At 36.5% G+C, this 21,642-nt stretch overlaps 13 protein-coding genes across 13 annotated transcripts; 8 read left to right on the forward strand and 5 right to left on the reverse strand.

Annotated features, from left to right (window-relative positions):
* Window positions 1–18: 18 nt before the first annotated feature.
* Window positions 19–1,329, reverse strand: ERF1 (translation termination factor eRF1; the record flags this gene model as incomplete). The annotated part of the gene is made up of 1 exon (XM_062952155.1): window positions 19–1,329. One exon carries the CDS (start codon window positions 1,327–1,329, stop codon window positions 19–21), a length of 1,311 nt encoding a protein of 436 aa, XP_062807079.1.
* Window positions 1,330–1,556: 227 nt separating this feature from the next.
* On the forward strand, window positions 1,557–2,855 carry LEM3 (Lem3p; the record flags this gene model as incomplete). The annotated part of the gene is made up of 1 exon (XM_062952166.1): window positions 1,557–2,855. One exon carries the CDS (start codon window positions 1,557–1,559, stop codon window positions 2,853–2,855), a length of 1,299 nt encoding a protein of 432 aa, XP_062807080.1.
* A 115-nt stretch (window positions 2,856–2,970) lies between these two features.
* Window positions 2,971–4,056, forward strand: PRCAT00000230001 (uncharacterized protein; the record flags this gene model as incomplete). The annotated part of the gene is made up of 1 exon (XM_062952177.1): window positions 2,971–4,056. One exon carries the CDS (start codon window positions 2,971–2,973, stop codon window positions 4,054–4,056), a length of 1,086 nt encoding a protein of 361 aa, XP_062807081.1.
* Window positions 4,057–4,391: 335 nt separating this feature from the next.
* On the forward strand, window positions 4,392–7,913 carry CDC15 (serine/threonine protein kinase; the record flags this gene model as incomplete). The annotated part of the gene is made up of 1 exon (XM_062952188.1): window positions 4,392–7,913. The coding sequence occupies one exon, from the start codon at window positions 4,392–4,394 to the stop codon at window positions 7,911–7,913; it is 3,522 nt and encodes a 1,173-aa protein (XP_062807082.1).
* Window positions 7,914–7,964: 51 nt separating this feature from the next.
* On the forward strand, window positions 7,965–9,251 carry PEX2 (ubiquitin-protein ligase peroxin 2; the record flags this gene model as incomplete). Its single annotated transcript, XM_062952199.1, has 1 exon — window positions 7,965–9,251. The coding sequence occupies one exon, from the start codon at window positions 7,965–7,967 to the stop codon at window positions 9,249–9,251; it is 1,287 nt and encodes a 428-aa protein (XP_062807083.1).
* Window positions 9,252–9,290: 39 nt separating this feature from the next.
* Window positions 9,291–11,393, reverse strand: PRCAT00000233001 (uncharacterized protein; the record flags this gene model as incomplete). Its single annotated transcript, XM_062952210.1, has 1 exon — window positions 9,291–11,393. One exon carries the CDS (start codon window positions 11,391–11,393, stop codon window positions 9,291–9,293), a length of 2,103 nt encoding a protein of 700 aa, XP_062807084.1.
* Window positions 11,394–11,573: 180 nt separating this feature from the next.
* On the forward strand, window positions 11,574–12,035 carry PRCAT00000234001 (thioredoxin family protein; the record flags this gene model as incomplete). The annotated part of the gene is made up of 1 exon (XM_062952221.1): window positions 11,574–12,035. The coding sequence occupies one exon, from the start codon at window positions 11,574–11,576 to the stop codon at window positions 12,033–12,035; it is 462 nt and encodes a 153-aa protein (XP_062807085.1).
* A 246-nt stretch (window positions 12,036–12,281) lies between these two features.
* PRCAT00000235001 (uncharacterized protein) lies at window positions 12,282–12,956 on the forward strand (the record flags this gene model as incomplete). The annotated part of the gene is made up of 1 exon (XM_062952233.1): window positions 12,282–12,956. The coding sequence occupies one exon, from the start codon at window positions 12,282–12,284 to the stop codon at window positions 12,954–12,956; it is 675 nt and encodes a 224-aa protein (XP_062807086.1).
* Window positions 12,957–13,300: 344 nt separating this feature from the next.
* Window positions 13,301–14,248, forward strand: CDC21 (thymidylate synthase; the record flags this gene model as incomplete). Its single annotated transcript, XM_062952244.1, has 1 exon — window positions 13,301–14,248. The coding sequence occupies one exon, from the start codon at window positions 13,301–13,303 to the stop codon at window positions 14,246–14,248; it is 948 nt and encodes a 315-aa protein (XP_062807087.1).
* Window positions 14,249–14,343: 95 nt separating this feature from the next.
* SGO1 (Sgo1p) lies at window positions 14,344–15,747 on the reverse strand (the record flags this gene model as incomplete). The annotated part of the gene is made up of 1 exon (XM_062952255.1): window positions 14,344–15,747. The coding sequence occupies one exon, from the start codon at window positions 15,745–15,747 to the stop codon at window positions 14,344–14,346; it is 1,404 nt and encodes a 467-aa protein (XP_062807088.1).
* A 557-nt stretch (window positions 15,748–16,304) lies between these two features.
* Window positions 16,305–16,721, forward strand: DAD2 (Dad2p; the record flags this gene model as incomplete). The annotated part of the gene is made up of 1 exon (XM_062952266.1): window positions 16,305–16,721. One exon carries the CDS (start codon window positions 16,305–16,307, stop codon window positions 16,719–16,721), a length of 417 nt encoding a protein of 138 aa, XP_062807089.1.
* Window positions 16,722–16,791: 70 nt separating this feature from the next.
* On the reverse strand, window positions 16,792–20,265 carry PRCAT00000239001 (uncharacterized protein; the record flags this gene model as incomplete). The annotated part of the gene is made up of 1 exon (XM_062952277.1): window positions 16,792–20,265. One exon carries the CDS (start codon window positions 20,263–20,265, stop codon window positions 16,792–16,794), a length of 3,474 nt encoding a protein of 1,157 aa, XP_062807090.1.
* A 164-nt stretch (window positions 20,266–20,429) lies between these two features.
* On the reverse strand, window positions 20,430–21,257 carry RPF2 (rRNA-binding ribosome biosynthesis protein; the record flags this gene model as incomplete). The annotated part of the gene is made up of 1 exon (XM_062952288.1): window positions 20,430–21,257. The coding sequence occupies one exon, from the start codon at window positions 21,255–21,257 to the stop codon at window positions 20,430–20,432; it is 828 nt and encodes a 275-aa protein (XP_062807091.1).
* Between the last annotated feature and the right edge of the window lie 385 nt (window positions 21,258–21,642).

The raw sequence follows: 21,642 nt of genomic DNA on the forward strand, positions 1-21,642 counted from the left end.
TCTTTAATATCTTTATATTTAAATGAAATCGTCGTCATCGTCATCATAGTACTCATCATCAGATTCATCCGTCAACTGTTCGAAGTTGACTTTATATCTTAACAAAGCACCCACACCACCAAAACCTTGGACAAACTGCGCACCTTCTGATGACCTATCAGTGACAAATTCCAAATTTGCACCAAAACTTTTATAGTTCTCGGCAAGCCATTCCAAAAACGATTCTTCCTTAACAATTTCCATTTCTACACCTGTCTTTTTATCTAACTGCCAGGTTTTATCCGACAACTCAGGATTTGCATGAGTGATGACTTCTTCTCCATCGGAATCCTTCAATGTGTAACGCACAGTATTCAAGTTTTCGTAAACAATGATAGTCTCACAAGCCCCTAAATCTAAAGCTTTTAAAGTATCCTCAATTCCGTAACAGAATTTACCAGAATCAAGAGAAATTTCTTCAAAATACTGATTTAACAATTTTTTCTCTTGAACAAATTTGACATTGGATAAAGTTTCAGCAGACAATTCAATGGCCTGATTAAATCCGTTTTCTCCACCGTAAGATATATCTACAATTTTGATTACTTTAGCTTGCAATCTTCCATCAAAGAGATCAGACTTTGATAATTCTGTTTTAAAATCGGCGGAACCAGCCAAAATTAAACCCTTAACGTTAACTTTATCTGCAGTAATGAAGTTTTGTACTGCTACTTCGGCCACCTTTCTAACATAATTGTGTCTCTTCTCTTCCCTCAAACGCGAGAAACGAACAGCGGACTGTCCACCTCTTCCGTGCTTCTTTGGTAAATCAACTGTGAACTTTTGTAATACCTCTCTATTGTTTCCACATACTGCACCAAACAACGCTCCATGACCATCCATAACTATGAAACCGAATCTATCGTCATCTTGAAGTAGCTCTGATAAAGCCTCTACATGAAATTTATTATCACAAAGATATAAGGACGTGTTGATAGGTTTAAATGGTTCAAAGTCAATATTAAGCTTCTTTTCTTTACCTTCATCAGTTATCACGTCACCACAATAGACGACTAAACCATTTCTCGGGACTGAGTTGTATAACTTTAATTTCTGTTGAGTCGAAGTGATTGCAGATAAGACAGATAACCTGTTAACACGAGACTTAATATTGGATGCTGTACCATATTCTTCTGTTAACATTTTTTGTGTAAGCGAAATCTGTCCTTTCGGTGGGATGATCAATGATATCATCGAAGTTCCATTACCTCTCGCAGCCTCGAGAGATTTAATCAACTTTTTTACCTTCCAGATTTCAATATTCTTCGCAACATCTGTTTCTTGGGACATTTTCTATTATATTCCTTTTTGTTTAAACCTTCCAATGGGTCAATGATGCTGAAATATAATGATTTAGGTCTATAGTCTTAGCTACTCAAAAAATTTTTCATATAGCGGCCCTTGGATTATTTTGTGATACCTTTATTGTTAATTTATATGCAGATTATAAATAGTTTTTAATGTAACTTATCAGGCTAAACAAATCACTTCTTTACTTAAATTTCAAGTACAACATTATGGCTAGTGAACTGAGAAGTGAAGAAAATCAGAATGAGGGGCCCTTTGGGCTGGAACAACAAATGCGGCAGGAAGAAGGATCGAATTATGATTCTGACTATGAAAGCGAAGTGTCTTCTGATGAACCTTTGGAAGAAAAGAAAACTTCACATCGTCCTGGTGATAATGCATTTAGACAGCAGCGTCTAAGAGCCTTCAATCCCGTTATGACTGCAAAGACTGTTATTCCAATATTGATGGCTATCGCGATCATTTTTGTTCCGTTGGGGGCTGCTATGTGGTATGCAGCCCATAGGATTCAAGATGTTACTATTGATTATACACAGTGTGAAAAAATGGCTTCCAAGCTGTACTGGAGTGAAATTCCAACAGAATATGTAACATATAACTATCGCACCAAAGACCACTTGATCAAACAGAAGGCTCAGTGGAAATTAGAGACAGACGAGTCTCAACAATTCGAGGATGAAAGAAACGTCTGCAAAATACAGTTCCCCGTAGCAAATAAATTATCATCGCCTATTTATTTCTTCTACAGATTGAACAAGTTTTATGCTAACCATCGTCGTTTTGTTAAATCGTTTAGTGAGGAGCAGATCATAGGAAACGCTGCCTCCGAAAACACCATTAAGAATACACCTGGTCAGAACTGTGAACCTTTATCGGTGAACTCGGAAGGTAAGAAATACTATCCTTGCGGCTTGATTGCAAATAGTTTGTTCAATGACACATTTACGACCACTTTGCAAGGGGTTAATGGTACATCACACGATTATAAGCTTACAGAAAATGGCATTGCTTGGAAAGCTGATAAGAACAGGTTCAAGAAAACCAAGTATCATTATTCCGATATTACTCCACCCCCAAACTGGTATAAAAGATTCCCTGATGGATACAATGAAAGTAATGTCCCTGATATTTCAACTTGGTATCAATTTCAGAACTGGATGCACCCATCTGGATTGCCTAGATTCAACAAGCTTGCTTTAAGAAATGATCATGATGATCTTGAAGAGGGAGTCTATGAAATCACAATTGGTCTTCACTTTCCTGTGTTACCTTTTAATGGTAATAAGTACGTTTACATTAGTCAAAGGTCAGTGATAGGTGGTAAAAATTTTTTCCTTGGAATTAGTTGGATCGTTGGTGGTGGCATCTGTTTCTTGTTGGGTTTACTGCTACTTATAGTCAATACTATCAAGTCTAGGAAGACTGGAGACATCAACTTACTCAGTTGGAACCGAGAAGAATTTGCAAAGGATGAAGCAATGGATGTGCAAGGAAGCCCCGAGAAATAATCCTGTATAATGGAGAGTAGACGCTTTCAATATACAAAATGACACCTGCCGTCATACTGTAAATGTAGCCCGCTTATTTCGAAGTAAGACTTTTTTAACTATTAAAAAGAAAGTAATGACAGAACCGTGGAAGACAACTAACGAAATTCTCCTTAAAAATGCGCCAACGAAGGAAGTGACTTTCGGATGGGACAAGGAGAGTTCAACTTTTAAACTTGCTTCGAAGACAATTGATGTGAGTGACGTCAAAGACGGGCAGTTTATAGCCAAGGTGATATACCTCTCCAATGATCCTACCCAAAGAGGATGGATGCAGAGGGGCGCGGACTCTTCAAGAATGTACACTGCGCCTATTGTTGAAGGTGATGTGATCAAGTCGGCTGGTATAGCTGAAGTTGTCTATTCCAAGAGTCCTGAATTCAAAGTCGGAGACAAATTTACTGGTTCATTGGGATGGCAAGAATATAAGATTTGCGATAAGAACAATGTGTTTGCAAAGATCGATGAATCAAAGAATGTACCCCCCGCCGCTTATCTTGGACCATTTGGCTTGAATGGTTTAACTGCTTATTTTGGACTAATTGAGGTCGGAAAGTTAAAGAAGGGCCAGACAGTTGTTATATCTGCAGCTTCTGGAGCAACTGGGTCTTTATGTGTCCAAATTGCGAAGCATATAATTGGCGCGTCTAAGGTTATTGGATTAACCAGCTCAGACGAAAAATGTAAATGGGTGAAGTCACTTGGCGCTGACGAGTGTTTCAACTCTGCTGATGAAGACTATAAAAAAAAACTTACGGATGTTTTAGGAGAAGATTACGTTGATGTTTACTTTGATAACGTGGGCGGTCAAATCTTAAGTTTCATGCTTACAAAGGTGAAGCAATTTGGCCACGTTGTAGCCTGTGGCTCAATATCTGGTTATAACGATGGAGAGAAACTTGTCGTGCACAATTGGGGTCAAATTATTACAAACAGACTCACTGTTCGTGGTTTCATCGTGATGGATTTTAGTGAAAAGTTCCCCGAAGCCCTTGGAGTTCTCACAAGAGCTACATTAGAAAAGAAAATATCCATTTCTGGTGGAGTGAGTGTACTTGACGTAAGCAAGTCAAATTCACCGTTAAAAGAAGTTCCTGAAATTTGGGGCCAGCTTTTCAATGGTAAAAAACCTCACGGAAAACTCATAACTAAAATTGCTTAGCTTAAATATCTGAAGTAGGAAATAGTTGTGTATTGAAAAATTTAAAGGCTAGCTTTGCTTTCGTTCAAAATATCTTATAAATGCTATCCTCTTAGGATACCAGTGCTTGATCACCTATGAGATATACGAACTCGGTAGTGTATGCAGTTATGCGATGGGCGCGACTTGTAAACATAACATTGATTTGTGGCCCAATTGACTGCTTAATATTAAGGCAAGCCATTGCATCTTGTTTCAAAGTCTATTACGGTCGTTACACTTATGATAAATATACATCCTTTTCAGATTATTTAGGGTTGGATTAAATTTGATCATGTAAAAGAATCGAGACACTGATGTTTAATACTGGACCTAAGAAACTAGCAAACTCCCCAAAACATTTGAGGGATGAAGTTGCTACAAGAGATGATGCTAGTAACTTACAATCTAGAGATACTGAACTGCTGTATGGTAATGCGATACTACTGGAAAAACAGAATACTTTAAAAAAATTTATGGAAACAGATGATATTGAATTCTCAAATGATTTTGATTTAGATGAAGAAATAGATCTATCTTATTCAAAGTTTTCCCATTTGTCAGGGATATCATTTCAGAATAATCCACTTAACGATAACCGCGTCCTTGATTCTCCATTTGCCCAAAGAATTAAATCTAAACTAAACATTGAGCTCGAACAAGAAAATATTGAATCTATTGATGTGACTAACGAGGGCGCAAATAGTCGTGAGAGCTTAGCTCCCATTAACGAAGCCACGAAATCCAAAAAAAAGACGCATATTGATGAGCGAATAAACCCGGCTCTGAAGCCATTTGGTAATAGTTATCAGAACATCGGTGCTTTTGCACCACAGGAAAATTATCAGAGTCCATCTAATTATAAGAAAACGCACACCAAAAAGCACAATATGGAATCTCTTTCATATTTCAAGAATAACCAGATAGATCCAATGGAATATGCTATTCCCAACTTACAGACACCCGGAAGATTTAGCCATCAAAGAGTTTCACCTGTCAAAGTGTCTCTCACGCCTGCTCAAAGATTGGAGCCTAAGGTGGACTTCAAGTTGTCCAATGCCTTGGAAAATTTTCAATTTTCATCTTTGATAGGTAGGGGAGCGTTTGCAAATGTATACAAAGGTGTAAACTTAAAGACTCATAAGGTTGTTGCAATAAAACAGATCCTATTGGATGATAGTCAAGATGTGCGTGGTCTAATGGGTGAGATTGATCTTTTGAAGATTTTAAGACACCCAAATATTGTCAAATACCACGGGTTTGTCAAAACGTCTACCTCATTGAATGTGTTCCTCGAGTTCTGTTCTAAGGGCTCTTTAAGACAACTATATAAAAGAATGGGACACGGATTGCCAGAGAGTCAAATAATAAAATATGTGAGGCTGATATTGGAGGGTCTTAACTACTTACATGAACAAGGTGTAGTTCACAGAGACGTCAAAGCTGCAAACGTATTGATTACTGAGACAGATGAAATAAAGCTTGCTGATTTTGGAGTAGCTGCCCAGGTCTCTTCAAAGCATGAAAGTGTAGTGGGGACCCCAAATTGGATGGCACCCGAAACAGTCTTAGGTGGAGAAGGTCTTTGTACGGCGTCAGATATATGGTCACTAGGTGCTACTGTAATTGAGCTATTCACCACAAATCCGCCATATCATGATTTAAACCCAATGGCGACTTTGCATGCTATAGGAATAGATGATCATCCACCATTACCCACAGGAATGACCTCTCTTGCGTTGGATTTTTTGACAGAATGCTTCCAAAAACAACCAAAGCTTCGGACGACTGCCAAACTACTTTTGCAGCATAGATGGCTAACATGTAATAGGAAGCCAGTACGACAAACTTCAAAAATTAACTCCTTAAATGAATCCTATACACCTGTCAAACCAATCGAATTGTATGCGGAAATAAGAGAGGATGCGAATTGGGAGAATGACTTTAAGGAAGTCAATAAAGAAAACTGGAAGTCTTTGGGAGCTGACATGATCAAACTTGAAAACATTGAAGAGTCCATGTTCACATCTAAGGAGACAAAAACTGAATATGGCAGGAACGAGCTTTTAAACAAGTTTTCAGAAAGTAATGAAGATGTGAGCTTTGAATCTTTACCTAGGATTTCTAATCAATCTGCCAATGACAGTATTCAAAAGAAATTGATCAACCAAATTGAGGAAGAAGATCCATTCTTAAATATTGAGAATGAGAACTTTGATACTAACGAGCTTGAGATTCAAAGCAAGATGGAGTTTTTGGTGACAAAAATGTCAAGTAGAGTAGATCTATTTCATTCTCGTCCTGATGAGGTGGCAACTTCGCTTCTCAAAGTTACCACGAGAATGCGTCATCTTGTCAAAAAATACTCAATTCTGCATTCGATATTAATCAGGGAGCATGGAATCTTGACTTTACTTGAGCTTGCATCATGTGCACCTGAGATGCCAAGGTTGCAAGAACTATGGTTTAACACACTTGCAATTCTCAATATCATTTTTGATTCAAGTTTGTCCCAATTTGAAAATTTTTGTTTACTTGGTGGTATACCAGTCTTTACGCATTTCAGAAACATTTCATATGATTTAAAGATAAGGTTGGAGGTTATAAAATTCATAGGAAAGATGGAGTCCTCCGAAAGAGCCCTTTCTATGTTTGTATCAAGTGGTGGTTTAAGAGTCTTATCTAAATTTGTGGAAGAGGACTTTGATTCGACACCTGAATTTCCTTTGGTTGCAATTGGCTGTATTCATGGTGTTTTATCCAAAGATATTACTAGATCCAAATCTGATCTATGCCGCATATTATCAAAGTATGGTGTATTATTTTGGTTTGTTGTTTTATTAAACAGATTATGCAAGTTACAAGGGCATTCATTCCGAAGTCACTCTAAAGAAGAAATCGAAAAAGCAGGGGATCAAATTATAGATATTATCAAATACTTTAGTATGTCTGAGGCTAAGGTACGGATCAATATTTCAAGTGCCGATCTTTTTAAAGTTTTAATCAAAGTGTATTCGAACATCGAATTTCGGCACCAACTAGTAATTCTTAAATTCATCAGGTCTATGTCATGTATATCAGATGTACTTAATGCGTTACATTCGGCTGATATTTTAGAGTTCTTGATAAGATTATTGGAGTCATATTCTGCTAAAACTCCTCATTACAAAGAAGTTATGAATCTCGTCTGTCCCATAATATATAATATTTGCTATCTTAATCATGCACGAGAGACTGAATTAGTCAATTTAGGAGCTGTTCCTTATTTGAACTCATTGTCCAAAATCAACCTTGAATTTCGTCAATTTGTTTTACCTATTTTATGTGAATTGGTTTACTGTGACGGAGTTCGTAACATCCTAAAGAAGAATGATGTTTTATCCATTTATTTCAACCTACTTGTCGATCCATATTGGCAATCTAATGCTTTGGATGCAATAATCACTTGGGGTAAGCATGATCCAGACTATGTCAACTTCAACACTCGAAAGGCGTGTGATTGTTTAGTAGGTGGCTTCATGTTATCAAAAACATCGAACTTAGAATCCGCGTTAGACAGCTATTTCAAATTATTGTCTACGAATGAACAGCTATGCTCAACTATGCTTAAGGAGTCTTTGATACAGAATATATTACTCAAATTGAATATTAATAACAATTACCCTGCAGTTCAATTGGGCTTGCTTAGAATTTTACGGTTGTTGACAATATATGGAGAGAAATCAGGAATCATTTCCTCCTTAAATATTACAACTAATATAACTTCTGAGCTTAGATCACTCAAGGCAAAATCAGTCTTGGTGGAAGAGCTAGCCATTGATATTATATCGCATTTATAGTACAAATATAATAAACATATTTGTTGATGATTTTCTGACCTGTAGGAAGAAATGTCTAGGGTCCCTCGGATAAAATTAGGAAATAATTTAAAACGAAACGAGCCTCTATATTTCACATATAATATAATGGTGCAGATATCTTATCCTTCTCCAAGGGTTTCACAGCTCGATGCCCATATATTGGATGCCGAGCTAATATCTCTTTTGAAGGAACAGCTCGTTAACATTTTTCAATTGCACACGAATAGTTGGTGGACCTATAATCACCATCCAGAATTATGGACCTTACTATTGAACTTGCTTGTATTTAAGCTAACAGTATTGAGAAGTGGCTCCTCATATGGACTTCTGCTACAAAATTTGAAATTAACGGATTCCAAGAGCAGAGTCATTATAGGTTATTTTAAGAGATACGCATTACTAACTATTATTGTTGGAGATTACCTCTACAAGAGGTTCTCTTCGTATTTGTACTCCATAAATGAATCTGATAATCAACAGCCAAAGAATGGGGGGTTATTCTCAAGGCTATGGTCAATTATTGAGAAGAATAGGACTAAAATATTAACAAAGCTAAACGATGTATTCAAGATTTTAAATTTAGCTAATTTCACTTTTTTTTTGGTGAATGGTCAATACCCTTCATTAGTGCATAGACTTTTGGGGATTTCTTTGACACCAATTATTTCTGACCTATTGAAGTTCAACGGAAGTAATGTTAATTTTGAATTTCAAAACAGACAACTTGTCTGGAATGTAATGACTGAATTTTTGGTTTTTACTTTACCATTGTTGCAACTAAATAAGATCAAGAGAGTAGCAAACAAGGTTTTATCAGGGACGAAGAGAACTAATGATGAAAATAGCAATGAAAAGACGGTCACACCTTTTTCAAATTTACCATTATCACAATGTGCGATATGTCATTATAATAATGATCTTACTATTAACTCTTCTTCTGGCAAGACACCTTACTCATCATTTACGGTCACTAACCCTTACATTACTAATTGCGATCATATTTATTGCTATGTCTGTATAGCTTCTAAATTTAATGCGATAGAAGTGGATTCTGATGATGGTGAGTGTCCTCGGTGTCGAACTAAATTACATTGGTTCAAAGAATATGGTGATGACGATGCTGAAATTGACGCTGTTGTCATTGAATGTGAAGGAATGGAGAATAATAGTGATCTAAATGAAACTGAAAATGAAGATGAACATGAGATTAATGATGCTTCAGTCGATGATGATGCAATACCATCTGGGCAGCAAAGCTCGTCTGATAGCGACTACAGTGAGGAAGAAGAATACGAGGCAGATGATCTAATTTTATGAGTGAACTTTTTATATTTTTTGAAGTACTCATTTGTATATTTAGTTTAATAGTCTAAGGATTAATTGCGCTCCTTTATTGTCACTATCCGCCGACAAAAGATCCTTAATAGCAAAGATTTCATGACGAAACTCTTCAAACTCTTTTTGATAGTCTGATAACTGTAAAACCTCATATATAGCAACCACAACAAATGCACCTTGGCCAGAGCACCAATCTGCCAAGCTCTTGGAATCCAACATGTACTCTTTTAGTCTTAACGCGAGGTCAACGCCGACGTTTGGGATTTTGGTAGACGACTCATTCGATTTGACAAGTTTTTTAGACTCATTGTCCCAGCCAAATTCGTGTGCTTGAATCATGTATTTTAATGATCTCGAGAAATTCGGCGACATATTTATTAAATGATGGTCTTCTAAGATACCAATTCTTTTCAATTCTTTGAAAATTGCATCCATTAATTTTGGTCTCAAGTTTGAGTTTACGTCTTCTAGATCTGTTGGAGTTAAAACTAACTCGGTCACAAACTGAGCACCTAGATTCTTAGACAAGATATCTCTGAATGTCTCACCTGACTGACTATTTTCCTCTGCAGTTTCTAAAATAGAAGAGTATATTAATGGGAGAGCCTTAGAAAGTAACTCATTTCTTCTTTGACCCTGTGGCTTTTTGGAAGTTTTTTTGTACGCAAGTCCTTCATAGTTTAAGAGCTTACTTTGAACAGGTGGGGCAAAATAACGACGATCAAGACCTTTCAAAAGGTACAATATGGGTCTCCTTGAAAATTTATCACTTATTATATTAGGGAGGTTATCGCCCGTGAATAATTCGGCACTAAAGCTCTTATGCAACAAAACGGTATCATCTACCGTCATAAATAAAGTAATCAACACTAAGTTTCCGTGATCGTTCTTAATTAATTCTGTAGAATGCTTTTTTAAAGACTTGATAATATTTTTACGCTCCTTAGCATTCGCTAATGCGATTAAAGTTGCTGCAACATCAGAACCCTCAGGAGTATGAACTAATTCGGCAAATTGCTCACTTAAAAGTTCAATGAAACTTCTTATTTGGCTATCATTTGCGTCGATATCGTCAACTAAAATTGTGAGGTATTCTTGCATAACTGCGTGTAAAATTTGAAACCCACCTGATCCTTTTTCAACACTTGCATTCAATGTTCCAAACAAGTTACTCAGAATTAATTGCTTTTTCTCCGACAGCTCCTTGGTAACGTCCAAAACTGATCTGTCATCATCGGAATTTCTAAATACAGCATATTCTGCGCCCCAGAATTCCCTGAGCATCTGTTTTTTCTGAGATCCTGTAGCATATAACACATACAAATCCTCCACAACATATGCGCCCTCTCTATGCCTCATCAATTTACGCAATTTTCCATGGAGCTCATTAATAATAAGAGACCTGGAATCCTTTGAGCCATAGTGCAATAGCTTAATAAGTAAATATTTTCCATAAGAAGAGGTTGCTAGTTGATAGTAGTTGCCTTTGAGAGACTTTACTATTATCTCTCTTCTTTCCTTTGAAGAATATTTAACTAACGTTTGGACAACCCTAGAAGCATCGTGCTTCAAAACTAAATCTAATATTACATCTTTTGACAACTCCCAAATCTCATCACATAATTTGTTTCTTACAACTTTCGGTAAAGGAGGTTTCGTTACCCTTAGTTTTTCCCACAAGCTCTTGATTCTTTGAACTTCAGTACCAGACTTTCTCTGTAACTTCCTTTCCGATAATAATTTTCTCTGCTCGGCGTGCTGCTCTTTTGATGTTTTTTTATTTTCGTTAGACGTGGGAACGTTTGAGTCATTTTCGAGCCCAGCTTCTTCGTTGTCAAGTTCATCAAGTTCATCTCCTTCACTATTTTCCTCGTCATCGAGTACGTCAAGGTCATCACTTTCATCACTCTCGACGGATTTCAGTATTTCACTTTCACTTTCAATCTCCTCGATATCTGAATGAGAGCTCAATTCATCCTCCGATTCAACTTCATTTTCCAGTTCTTCAGAAGATGATGAAATCTTGGGAGAAATTGGCACCTGTGATACTTTTGGTTTCTTGTTATATGGTTTTTTGGAACCATTATCCTTACGCTTGATTCCTCTACTGACAGAACTCATTAGAACTCGCTCAAGTCTTTTCAACTATATTCTATTGATTTTTCAGCTCCTGTTTTCAAGAAAAAAAAAATCGTGAGATGGGATGGCACGCCGCAATTAATGAGGCGCACTTTTAGTGAAACTTTTAATCGCAAGTTGCCATCAAAAGATCGGGAATAGAAAAAGACCTTGGACCCAAAAATGATTCGTACACTTTACAGACAATCACACTTTTCACAATTTAAAACAGCTCACAGTCCAAACTTTTTTTCTCCTATGTCAAGAATTAATTCGTTTAGAGCGTATTCTGACCAAGTATCTCCGAGCAAAGTAAAGGAAATAAAGGACTTGACTGAATTCAAAAACTTTGTTTCTTCACCAGATAAGTTATCGGTGATTGATTTTTATGCTACTTGGTGTGGGCCTTGTAAAGCATTGGAGCCCATCTTTGCAACGTTAGCCGACAGGATTCCCGAAGTGAAATTTGGCAGAGTTGATGTTGATGTAGCTGAAGATGTTGCTTTGGAGTACGGCATTACAGCTATGCCTACCTGTATTCTCTTGAAAGATGGAGAAAAGATTGAAACAATCGTTGGTGCAAACCCTCCAAAACTTGTTGAACTCATTCAGAAGCATTCTGGAGTTGACCTTTCTAAAAGATAAGAACCCTTATGGTTTTAACGTTTTATGTGAAAGAGTGAGTACTTTATCATTGCAACTAATGCTGCGGAATTCAGATACTTTCTGTCACCTTTATTTAGCTTTTGGACAAAGATAAATATATGTTAGTTTACAGTCTATAGTTCACATACAAGGCTATATGCAACATTAAAATATTCTATTATATCCTGTATTCAGGAGTTCATGTAATTCATAGTCAATTTTGATTTATATTACAACTGTAGAAGAATGTTAAGATCTCTTACAAGAAAAACAATTCCGCTTGTTGCATTCGGTGTCGGTCTCTCAATATTTCCTCCTGAATGGAGAAAAAGCAAGCTTAAAAAGAGGGATTTGATGCACATAAATGAAGATGTTCTTTCACAGATTGAAGCGACCGACGAATTCAAAACGTTAAGTCAAGATCCTTCCCTAACCCATTACTTTGGAAGTGAAGTCTTCCCAGAGCAGCATAAAAATAATTATGTGGCAAGCGGTCTACTTTATGGACCCGAATTATTTGAAATAGATCCGTTAGTGTTCTTAGATTCGGAGAAAAGAGAATTAACTGGGTTTTATTATTTGGGCAATAAATTAATCAGTCAAGATGGACAAATACATAATGGCATTGTTTCCACTCTTTTAGATGAGGGATTGTGTTCTTGTGGCTTTCCTCTATTGCCTTCAAAAAAAGGTGTGACTGCATCTTTGTCTATCAACTTCAAAGAGCAAGCAGAGCCCGATACGGCAGTCGTATTGAGGGCAAAGGTTATTGAGGCAAAGGGCAGGAAAGTCGTAATCAATGGCTATTTGGAAACGTTGCCTTTTGATAAGAGTAAAAAATCAAAGAGAATAGCTGACTCTGTGTGCGTTTTGGTAGAGCCAAAGTGGTTTGGGTTTTTCACTTGGTTCAATATCTTTTAAGTGATTAGGCATCCCTACTTTAAAGAGACTATACTGGAGTCCATTTCAGCTTACTTCAACTTTTCTTTATACTGTTTATGTCTTATATATGGTATTGACTCCAGCTATAGAAATTTCTAATATTAAATATATCCATGGCACGCCTGTCTTACATGGTCTACTTCTATTTTGTAATTAAGTCTAATAAAGTCGTATGAAGGTGCTTAGAATACGACAATTTCACGTACTTTTCTAATATTTACACACGCGCGTAACATGCTTATATCAAAACGGAACGCGCTTCTCACTACTCTATGCTCTTCTATTTTTGAATCGTAATAGAAGAAAGAACTAAACCAACTACTATGACAGCATCTCCAAATCCTGCTGAACAAGCATACTTGGATCTATGTCAAAAGATTATCAACGATGGTGAATATCGGCCAGATAGGACCGGAACAGGAACAAAATCTATGTTTGCTCCTCCCCAACTTAGATTTGACCTATCTAACGACACTTTTCCATTGCTAACCACGAAAAGAGTCTTTTCAAAGGCTATCATTCATGAATTATTGTGGTTTGTCGCGGGCTGTACTGATGCTAAAAAATTGAGTGACAAAGGCGTGAGGATTTGGGAAGGTAATGGATCTCGAGAATATTTAGATTCAATAGGTTTAACAAATCGCCGTGAAGGTGATTTGGGTCCTGTTTACGGATTCCAGTGGCGTCACTTCGGTGCTAAATATGTTGATTGTGACACAGATTACTCTGGCCAAGGTTTCGATCAGCTACATGATGTGATAAAGAAATTAAAGGTAAATCCTTACGACCGCAGAATTATCATGTCAGCATGGAATCCTTCTGATTTCCTGAAGATGGCACTCCCTCCCTGCCATGTGTTTTGTCAGTTTTACGTTAGTTTTCCAGATTCTTCTTCTCTTGAGGCTAATACATCAAAACAACAAAAGCTCTCTTCAAGGCCTAAGCTCTCGTGCTTATTATATCAACGCTCGTGCGATATGGGTTTAGGGGTTCCATTTAATATTGCATCGTACGCATTGTTAACAAAGATGATTGCCTACATTGTGGACATGGATTGCGGGGAGTTTATTCATACGATGGGTGACGCACATGTTTACTTAGATCATATTGATGCTTTGAAAGAACAAATAAATAGGGTCCCTCGTGAATTTCCAAAGTTGAGGATCCTAGACTCGCATGAGATTAAGGAAATCGATGATTTCAGTTTTGAAGACTTCGAAATAATTGATTACAATCCTTACAGTCAAATTAAAATGAAAATGAGCGTTTAATTCAATATCTAATTAAATTTTACATGTACAAATACATATTGACCCCTCCTGAAATGCCCCTTATTGTAAATTAAGTAATGTTCTTCCATTTCTAGTTACCTTCTACCAGTGTAAAGATTTGGATTTCCAACGTCTTCCTCTATGAAGTCGAAGACAGCAAAGTCGTTCTCAGTTTTTTCACCAGTCTTATTGCTATTACTAGCCGCAAAACGCTGACTTGATTTGGATAATGAGTCAATAGAGTCATGCTTATTAATGCTTGCATTTGTAATATTGCCTAGTGGAGTTCTCTTAATTTTTTTTGATGGGTTTGTTGTGGGCGGTGACTTGACACGTTTTACAGTTGAAATATTTCCTTCCTCTGAGCTCTCTATCTTTGGATCACACCTCAGCTGATCTCTTGCAACAAGTGGATAGTTAACAACATGACTTATTAGAACATCATCTCCCACAGCGTCTAACGGTTTTTCAGAATCACGTCGCATTTTCGCTCTTAAAGATGGTGCCGCATAATTCACCTGTCTTCTATTGCGTGATGGCCTTCTGGCTAATTCTATGCTTGATGTTGATGTTGATGTTGATTTCTCATCAAGAACTTTAGTATGTTTTTTTTTCGCAGATTCAGCGTTACCTATGGAGTTCACTCTGGTTGCAGATTTATTCAGTATACTTTGAGTTATTTTTGTGCCGAAATCGTGAGTTTTGTAGCTGTTTTGCTCTTCAGTTTCAGTCAGTTTTCGATTTTTTAAATCAGAACTGTCGGGCGAGAGACTTATAGGTACGATTTTATTATTATGAGACTCTAGGAGTGAAGAATTCTCTGAGTTACAACTTACCTCAAAAATAGTGGGATGTAAGTGATTATCAGCTTTGGAAGAAGTCTTATCTTTATCAAGAACTGTGGTTCTTATGTCTGTAGAATCGTCCTTGATTGATACCACCTGATCTTTACCTTGCTCTAGAAACTCAAGAGATTCATATGCATCGTAGTCATTTATTCGATCGCTTAAGATCGGAGTAGATGTTACTGGGCGATCGAGGTTTGCTAATATATCCAACAGGGGATTGTGGTTCAATCCCTCTAATTCTCTCATCTTCTTGAGCAATTGAAATATCTCATCAACTTTAAGCATAAGACTTGATTCTAAGCGACTAAAGGTTTCTTCCAAGTCTTTCTTCGTCTCTGCATCCTTTGTTGACTTAGCTTTCCGCAATCTCAAATTCTCATTAATTAGTTCACTTATCTTCTGCTCCATATCTGATATCTTGCTAGACATCAATGAATTACTTTTTGCCAAGGACTTATTTTGAAGTACATATTTTGTTCTCATCGATTCTAATTCTTTACTCTTTGGTGTGTTTGCATATGTCGGCTCAGTTCCAGTCTTAGCGAGGACATTCGAAGGCGGCCCTGCGCTACGGCGTCCCAGAGAATCTGAAGTGGAGCCCGACTGGAACGTCAAGAGTGACTGCGAAAAGTCTGTCGATTTGCGTGCCATTCCCCTCAACAATTGACAGCCTAGTTGATATGATTCGCTTTCATCAATTTTCACATCTTTAAGCTCGAAAGTTCACAAACAAAAACAAAGAAAAACATACATAAATAGTCACGTGATTGTAGATAGTGTGACTTCTTCAAGGGAAGTGCTCTTTTTGGCATCTGGATCTCTCATTAGTCCCAGAATACACTCTCAAATCAATGCAACGATCTATTATTGAGCATTTCAAAAAGCATTGACTTTCAAAAATTGGCATTACCTTCCACATCTATTGATTGCAAAATGAAGAGAAAAATTTAATCAAAAATTAAATAAAGACCTTTTAACCTTCTTCATTATCGCGGTATAGCTTAGGATACGCTGTAGTGTAACTGCTCTTTTATTAATCAACAGCTATTTCCAACTAAGACTTGTGGTAAATTTCATTTCTAATCGAAAGTTAGAATAAAATTTTTGTCCCTATGTCGCGACACGTCGTCAATAAAATTTAATCTGGAGTGTACGATAACATTAGCACATCATAATAAGGTCAACAAAGATAATGAATTTTAAGAAGTATGCAGAAAGGTAATATATATGAGCAAAAGCTACAAGAAAAAAGGATTGAGTTGGAGAAGCTCATGGAATTTAGGGATTTGTCTGAAACTTTAGCGCTGCAATTAGAGGAAGTGGAGGAGAAGCTAAATAAAATGAACTCAGGAGCAGAAAGTGTAGCGCTTGTTCTAAGTAATTGGCAAAACGTGATAAGATCTGTTTCATTAGCTTCACTAGGATTAATGAAATATACTGAGAAGGATTACCAAGATAAAGTACCTTTGCCGGAGTCGTTAGTGAGAATAAGGCTCGAAAATTCCGACAATAACGAAGGAAGTATCGCAAACCCTAGCCTTGACGCGGAGGATTCAATCTCTTTAGGTAGAAGGTTAAATCCAAATTCAGAGCCTGAAAATGAAAACCCATTTATAGAAGAATGATCATACAGTGAATAGATTTATTTGATTACTTTGATAGTATATATTGAAAAAGCATCTATGTGTGTAATTTTTAAGTCTTTCTATATTCCTTTTTAACAGATGCAATTAACGAAATTAAATCAACTTTTTCTGTAATTTCTTTCAAACGTTGAAGGAGTAAAGCATTAAGCTTCTGACTAGCTGATATGTCGTCTTCTCTTTCTTCTTCAATCTTAAACGATAAATCATTTACCAATTCGCCCAAGCAGGTCTCATATTCAGAGGAGTTTTCAAGGGAGGCGAATGTCTTAAAAAGAGTCGTATCTTGTAACTTTTGCCTTATGTAATCGTCAGTCTTATTTTCAGTTTGAGAGATGGAGTACCAGTCGTCAGTAGACGTGAGCAATCTTAACAATATAACCTTACATTGGTACTTGAAGGCATTTTGGTGAAAAGCTAAAGAAGCTATCTTTAAAGCTTTAGAAAATCCATCAAAAACATTCAAAGGTGCAATGCATGTGAGTAAGCTTATCAAATCTTTTGGTTGCAACTCCATTTTCATTATGAAATTATGGTAAAATGGCTCTAATAATTCAGTAGTCATCGAAATGCCAATTTTGTCATTTGCAAAATTCCTTAGAAAATAATCAAAAGTCAATAAGTCCCCTTGACCAGAAACGTAGTTTAGCAATTTCAGATATATGGAATTCTGGACATTGAGAATCAACAATCTTCTATCGGCATCACAAATCAACTGCGACATTTGTTTATCATCATGATGAGAAGCACTTTCTTCGACAGCGACTGCTGATAATTTGGCCAAAGAGTATTTAAGTTGCTTATTATCTATGCTTTCAGTTTTCTTGATATTCGCCGAGGCAAATAAAGTCATCGATGCGCTTTGGAACTTCTCATCGAGAAGATATCGAATCCAAGCTATCTCTGACGTTTTTTTTGGTGTCTCTTCAAAAAACATATAGAGATAATCCTTATATTGGGAGAAATCCAATAACAATGATTGAACGTTGTCTTTCGCAATCAAAAGTTCAAATAAACTAAATGCAAAGCTATAGCCAAAAGTAGTGAAATAATGATCGTATTTCTTTTTAAGTAAGTTCAGACTTTCATGGTTCGATTTGCCAAACTTTTTAGTTAGTAATCCACGTTCTGTTTCTAATACCAAAGCAAGAGAGGAAAAATCTTTAAATTCCTCAGATATTTCTGTCGCCTCAACTTCTAAGTTATGCTTAAGTAGAGCTCTAATCCAAAACTTCTTTCTTGAGTTATACCATTTCTTGTACTCTGTGAGTTGTTCACTGGAATTTTCGTGCTTTTCCATAAAATTAATTGCATTATTCGTAAAATAATAGAGCGTTTTGCAAAGTTTGACCAAATTCATGCGACTATGTTGAGTAACAAGTAAATCTTCATCATCCTGGTTGCAGTACACCTGCGTAAAAAGTTCTTCTATTCTAATTAATATTGCCGTGTCAAAGATCCAAAGCTTGATATCATTGACAGCATATGTTGCATATTTCATTTCATTTAATAAAACTGCATTGTACATGGTCTTAACCACTATATCCACAACCTTAGAAGACGAAACCTCGCTATCAATTAAAATTTCGAGGAACTGAGTGAGGACTTGGTTTATGTAGCTTACTCCCTGATTGAAAAATTTCCGTAGAAGATCGCCCTCAGTATTTAACTTAAGTATATTTGACTCTCTTATAGCGCGTTCTAAAGAGTCTTTTAAATCTCTTGCCACTAAAGGCTCCTCATTGATACAAACCCACAATTGCAATGCAACATCTGTCTTCTCCAAGCTCTCGACAATTGGCAGAAGATACTTTGACCAAGAAACAAAATTCAGCTTGACGTATTCAATGAAATTATTATATAGCTCAACTTTTTTCTCAAGGGTTTCACTTACCGAAATTAGGGATGATGAAAGGTAAGGAGAGGTTGAATTCATCAATTCAAAGTCAATTTCCTCAATTGCACCTTCTATGCAAGGCTCAGGGTACGATTCCTTAATATTAAATTCAATGGCCGAAGCATTTGCGTAAAATATTCCCTGTTCTATGTGAGATTTTACAATACGAAGGGGATCTGCAGATTTTTCATAGTCCATGGGATTTGAATCAAGATTCGTCTCTGGAAATCTTTCTACACGTAAGACACCAGATTTATCAGTTATCAAAATTATTGAGGGATTAGAGTCACTAGATTCATTTTCGTACCCTTGGCCAATAATTGATAAAGAAGATTTTAGCTCGATGCAATCCTCCCATTTTGGTTTGAAATATTGAAAAGCATTGGGTGATGTAGACATAAAAGATGAAGTTTTCAAGTCTGACATAATAATTGAATTATTGATTGTGATGAATGCGGTTTCTTCTGGCTCTGGAACGAAAAGCTTAGGCTTGTTGATGCTCGTTACAGTCACTTTAGGGTCATATCTGACCAACTTATTTGATTCAAGTAGTAAGACACCCGTGCTGTCCAACTTTATAGTCATAAGTAGTAAGTTTTTTCCATCATTTCCACTAAAAGAAACGTCTATGTAGCAAAGAATCAAATAAATATCTTCCTCTCTTTTCATAAGAGGACAAAAATCCAATATTCTGAGATTTAGGTTTGATCCGGGCAAGTACCCCTCAATTCCACTTTCCAATGACGATAATAGGTTGTACTTAATGATATCTCTTCGATTGAAATATTGTTCCCCTATGGCAGATATATCGTAGGTCAAAAGATTAAACCCGCCAACTGAATCCTGGATGATTATCTCTTGTGACATTCCATTATTAATCATCTTTCCCGATTTGATATCAATAATACTGTCATTTATTATATCATTTCTTTCACTCCTAAAGCCTTCGAATATACCTGAAAAAAATCCACCAATCGAAGGTCCCAAAAGCTCCGTAGCTAATAGTCTAGATTTGCCTTTGAAATCCCTTAATGATATTAAAATACACCTTTTCCATGATGTAGCCACAACGACTCCTGAAGGCTCCACATTATTTGCTAAAGTAATATACTCCCCTCTTTTTTGATTTATTTCAATAGTTAATGACAAAGATTTGTTATTGATGAGCCCAAGTGCCGGAGCATGTTGCACGCTTTCATAAAATTTAATCACACCGTTCATGGGATTTATGATTACGAGTCCAGGGTCATGGTTGGCACCACTTGCTGGGTCTGTCAAAACTGCTAGAGGTGGAAGAGAAGATGCTTGATTATCATATGGAAACTGAATTGATAAAGGTGACAGATCTGTTGACTTATAATTCCATACATGAATAGCATTTTCATCAATTACAATAGCATAGTTAGATGCATGATCAGTGTATCCATTTAAATTGACTGATAATTCACTTCTTCTGAGTATTACTGGACAAGCAGGAAGCTTCGAAACACAATACTTCTCATTCTTGGTCAATTCTAGGACAAGGTTATTCCCGTCAGCTAAAGGAGCATCACGTATTTCATCAGCGCCTAAAACTATCTCCTTTGAAAACCTTCTAGGTTTGAATATAGATCCTTCTTCACTCGACATGCAACCTCTGCTTCTCAATACCCAGTTTGTCAACAAAACAAAAGTTATGAAGTAATATAAATTTTATAATATTATGTAATAATGACGTCCTTATTATGTAATCTACAAATTAAGTTAAGATATGTAATCCCTCAGCTAAAACTTAAACAGAAGAACAAATGCACTTAAACCTTTTGCCGTTTGATTTCCCTAGAGCCATCGTACTCTAAATTATTTTGTTCATTTTCGCTTCCGCTATCTTGGTCATATCTTGACTTCAAACCTTTAAGCTTTCTAGATTGTAGTTTATTTAAATCTTGTTTACCAACATGAATTTGAGCAACTTTGTCACCCATAAAATCAGTTTTGACGTTTTTCTTTTCTTTTGCTTGTAACTGTCTTGGTTTCGCATGTGCTTCTTTCTGTATCTCAGGAGAAGGATCAACAAAACGTCCTAATTTAAAATCAAATCTTGGACCAATTTCTTCTAATTCGACTCTGGGGAGCTTTTGATTTGATTTATAAGTTTTTAGCTTATAAACACGAAAATGAAGGGGCAATAGCGTCGTCGAGTTGAGATCCTCGATTTCCCCAGTTGATAGAGCTATAACGTACTGTAAGCCAGCGACGTCTTGCAAGTCTGTTTCTTCTCCCCTAAAGAAGTCTAGAAAGAGAGACTTAATTTGTTGAAAACGAGGATGATTATCAAAGGCAGGACCATTAAAAACAAACATGGGTTTCAAACCTATGGTGAACGTTAGTTTTTTGAATTCCAGTAACAACTTATGGTTGGTAATTGACAATTCAATCATGTCGTAGAGCTTATGATTGAAAAACCTCGAAAAAGTCAAAGTGTTTGGACGTTTTTTATTATTGGACGAAAATACCATTAAAGAAGTATCATTCTTTTCTGAAAAGAACTCTAAATGGGAAGCGTCTTCAAAGGGCCTTATATCATTTTTCTTGGAAAACTTCTTGACTAAAGGTTTCTTTAGTGCCATAAGGTCACACATTGCATCGTGTAGGAATTTATTGCCGGTAGACCCTGGTATAAAGAGTGCCGTCTTGGAATTTTCAACGAGTTTGGCTTCTTTCTTAGCTAAAGCTCTCTTGGAACGGGCATTCTTGGGTTTTCTTAATCATGTTAGTATCAGGCTTTGTTCTAAATGCAAAGAACTACTTACATTGTCCTAATCATCTCGTTTGGTGACGTTTCAAAAATAAAATCAAATAGCCTGACAAACCAAATATAAAATACATCTCATCTCCTTCTTTCTAAGAAAAAAAAAAATTGTTCGGGATGAAAAAGAAAAAGGTCGTACCCGGATTCGAACCGGGGTTGTTCGGATCAAAACCGAAAGTGATAACCACTACACTATACAACCGAATTTGATAATG

This window comes from Priceomyces carsonii (genome assembly GCF_900007245.1).
Source record: "Priceomyces carsonii strain CBS4050 genome assembly, scaffold: Debaryomyces_carsonii_scaffold_1, whole genome shotgun sequence".
Lineage (NCBI taxonomy): Eukaryota > Fungi > Ascomycota > Pichiomycetes > Serinales > Debaryomycetaceae > Priceomyces > Priceomyces carsonii.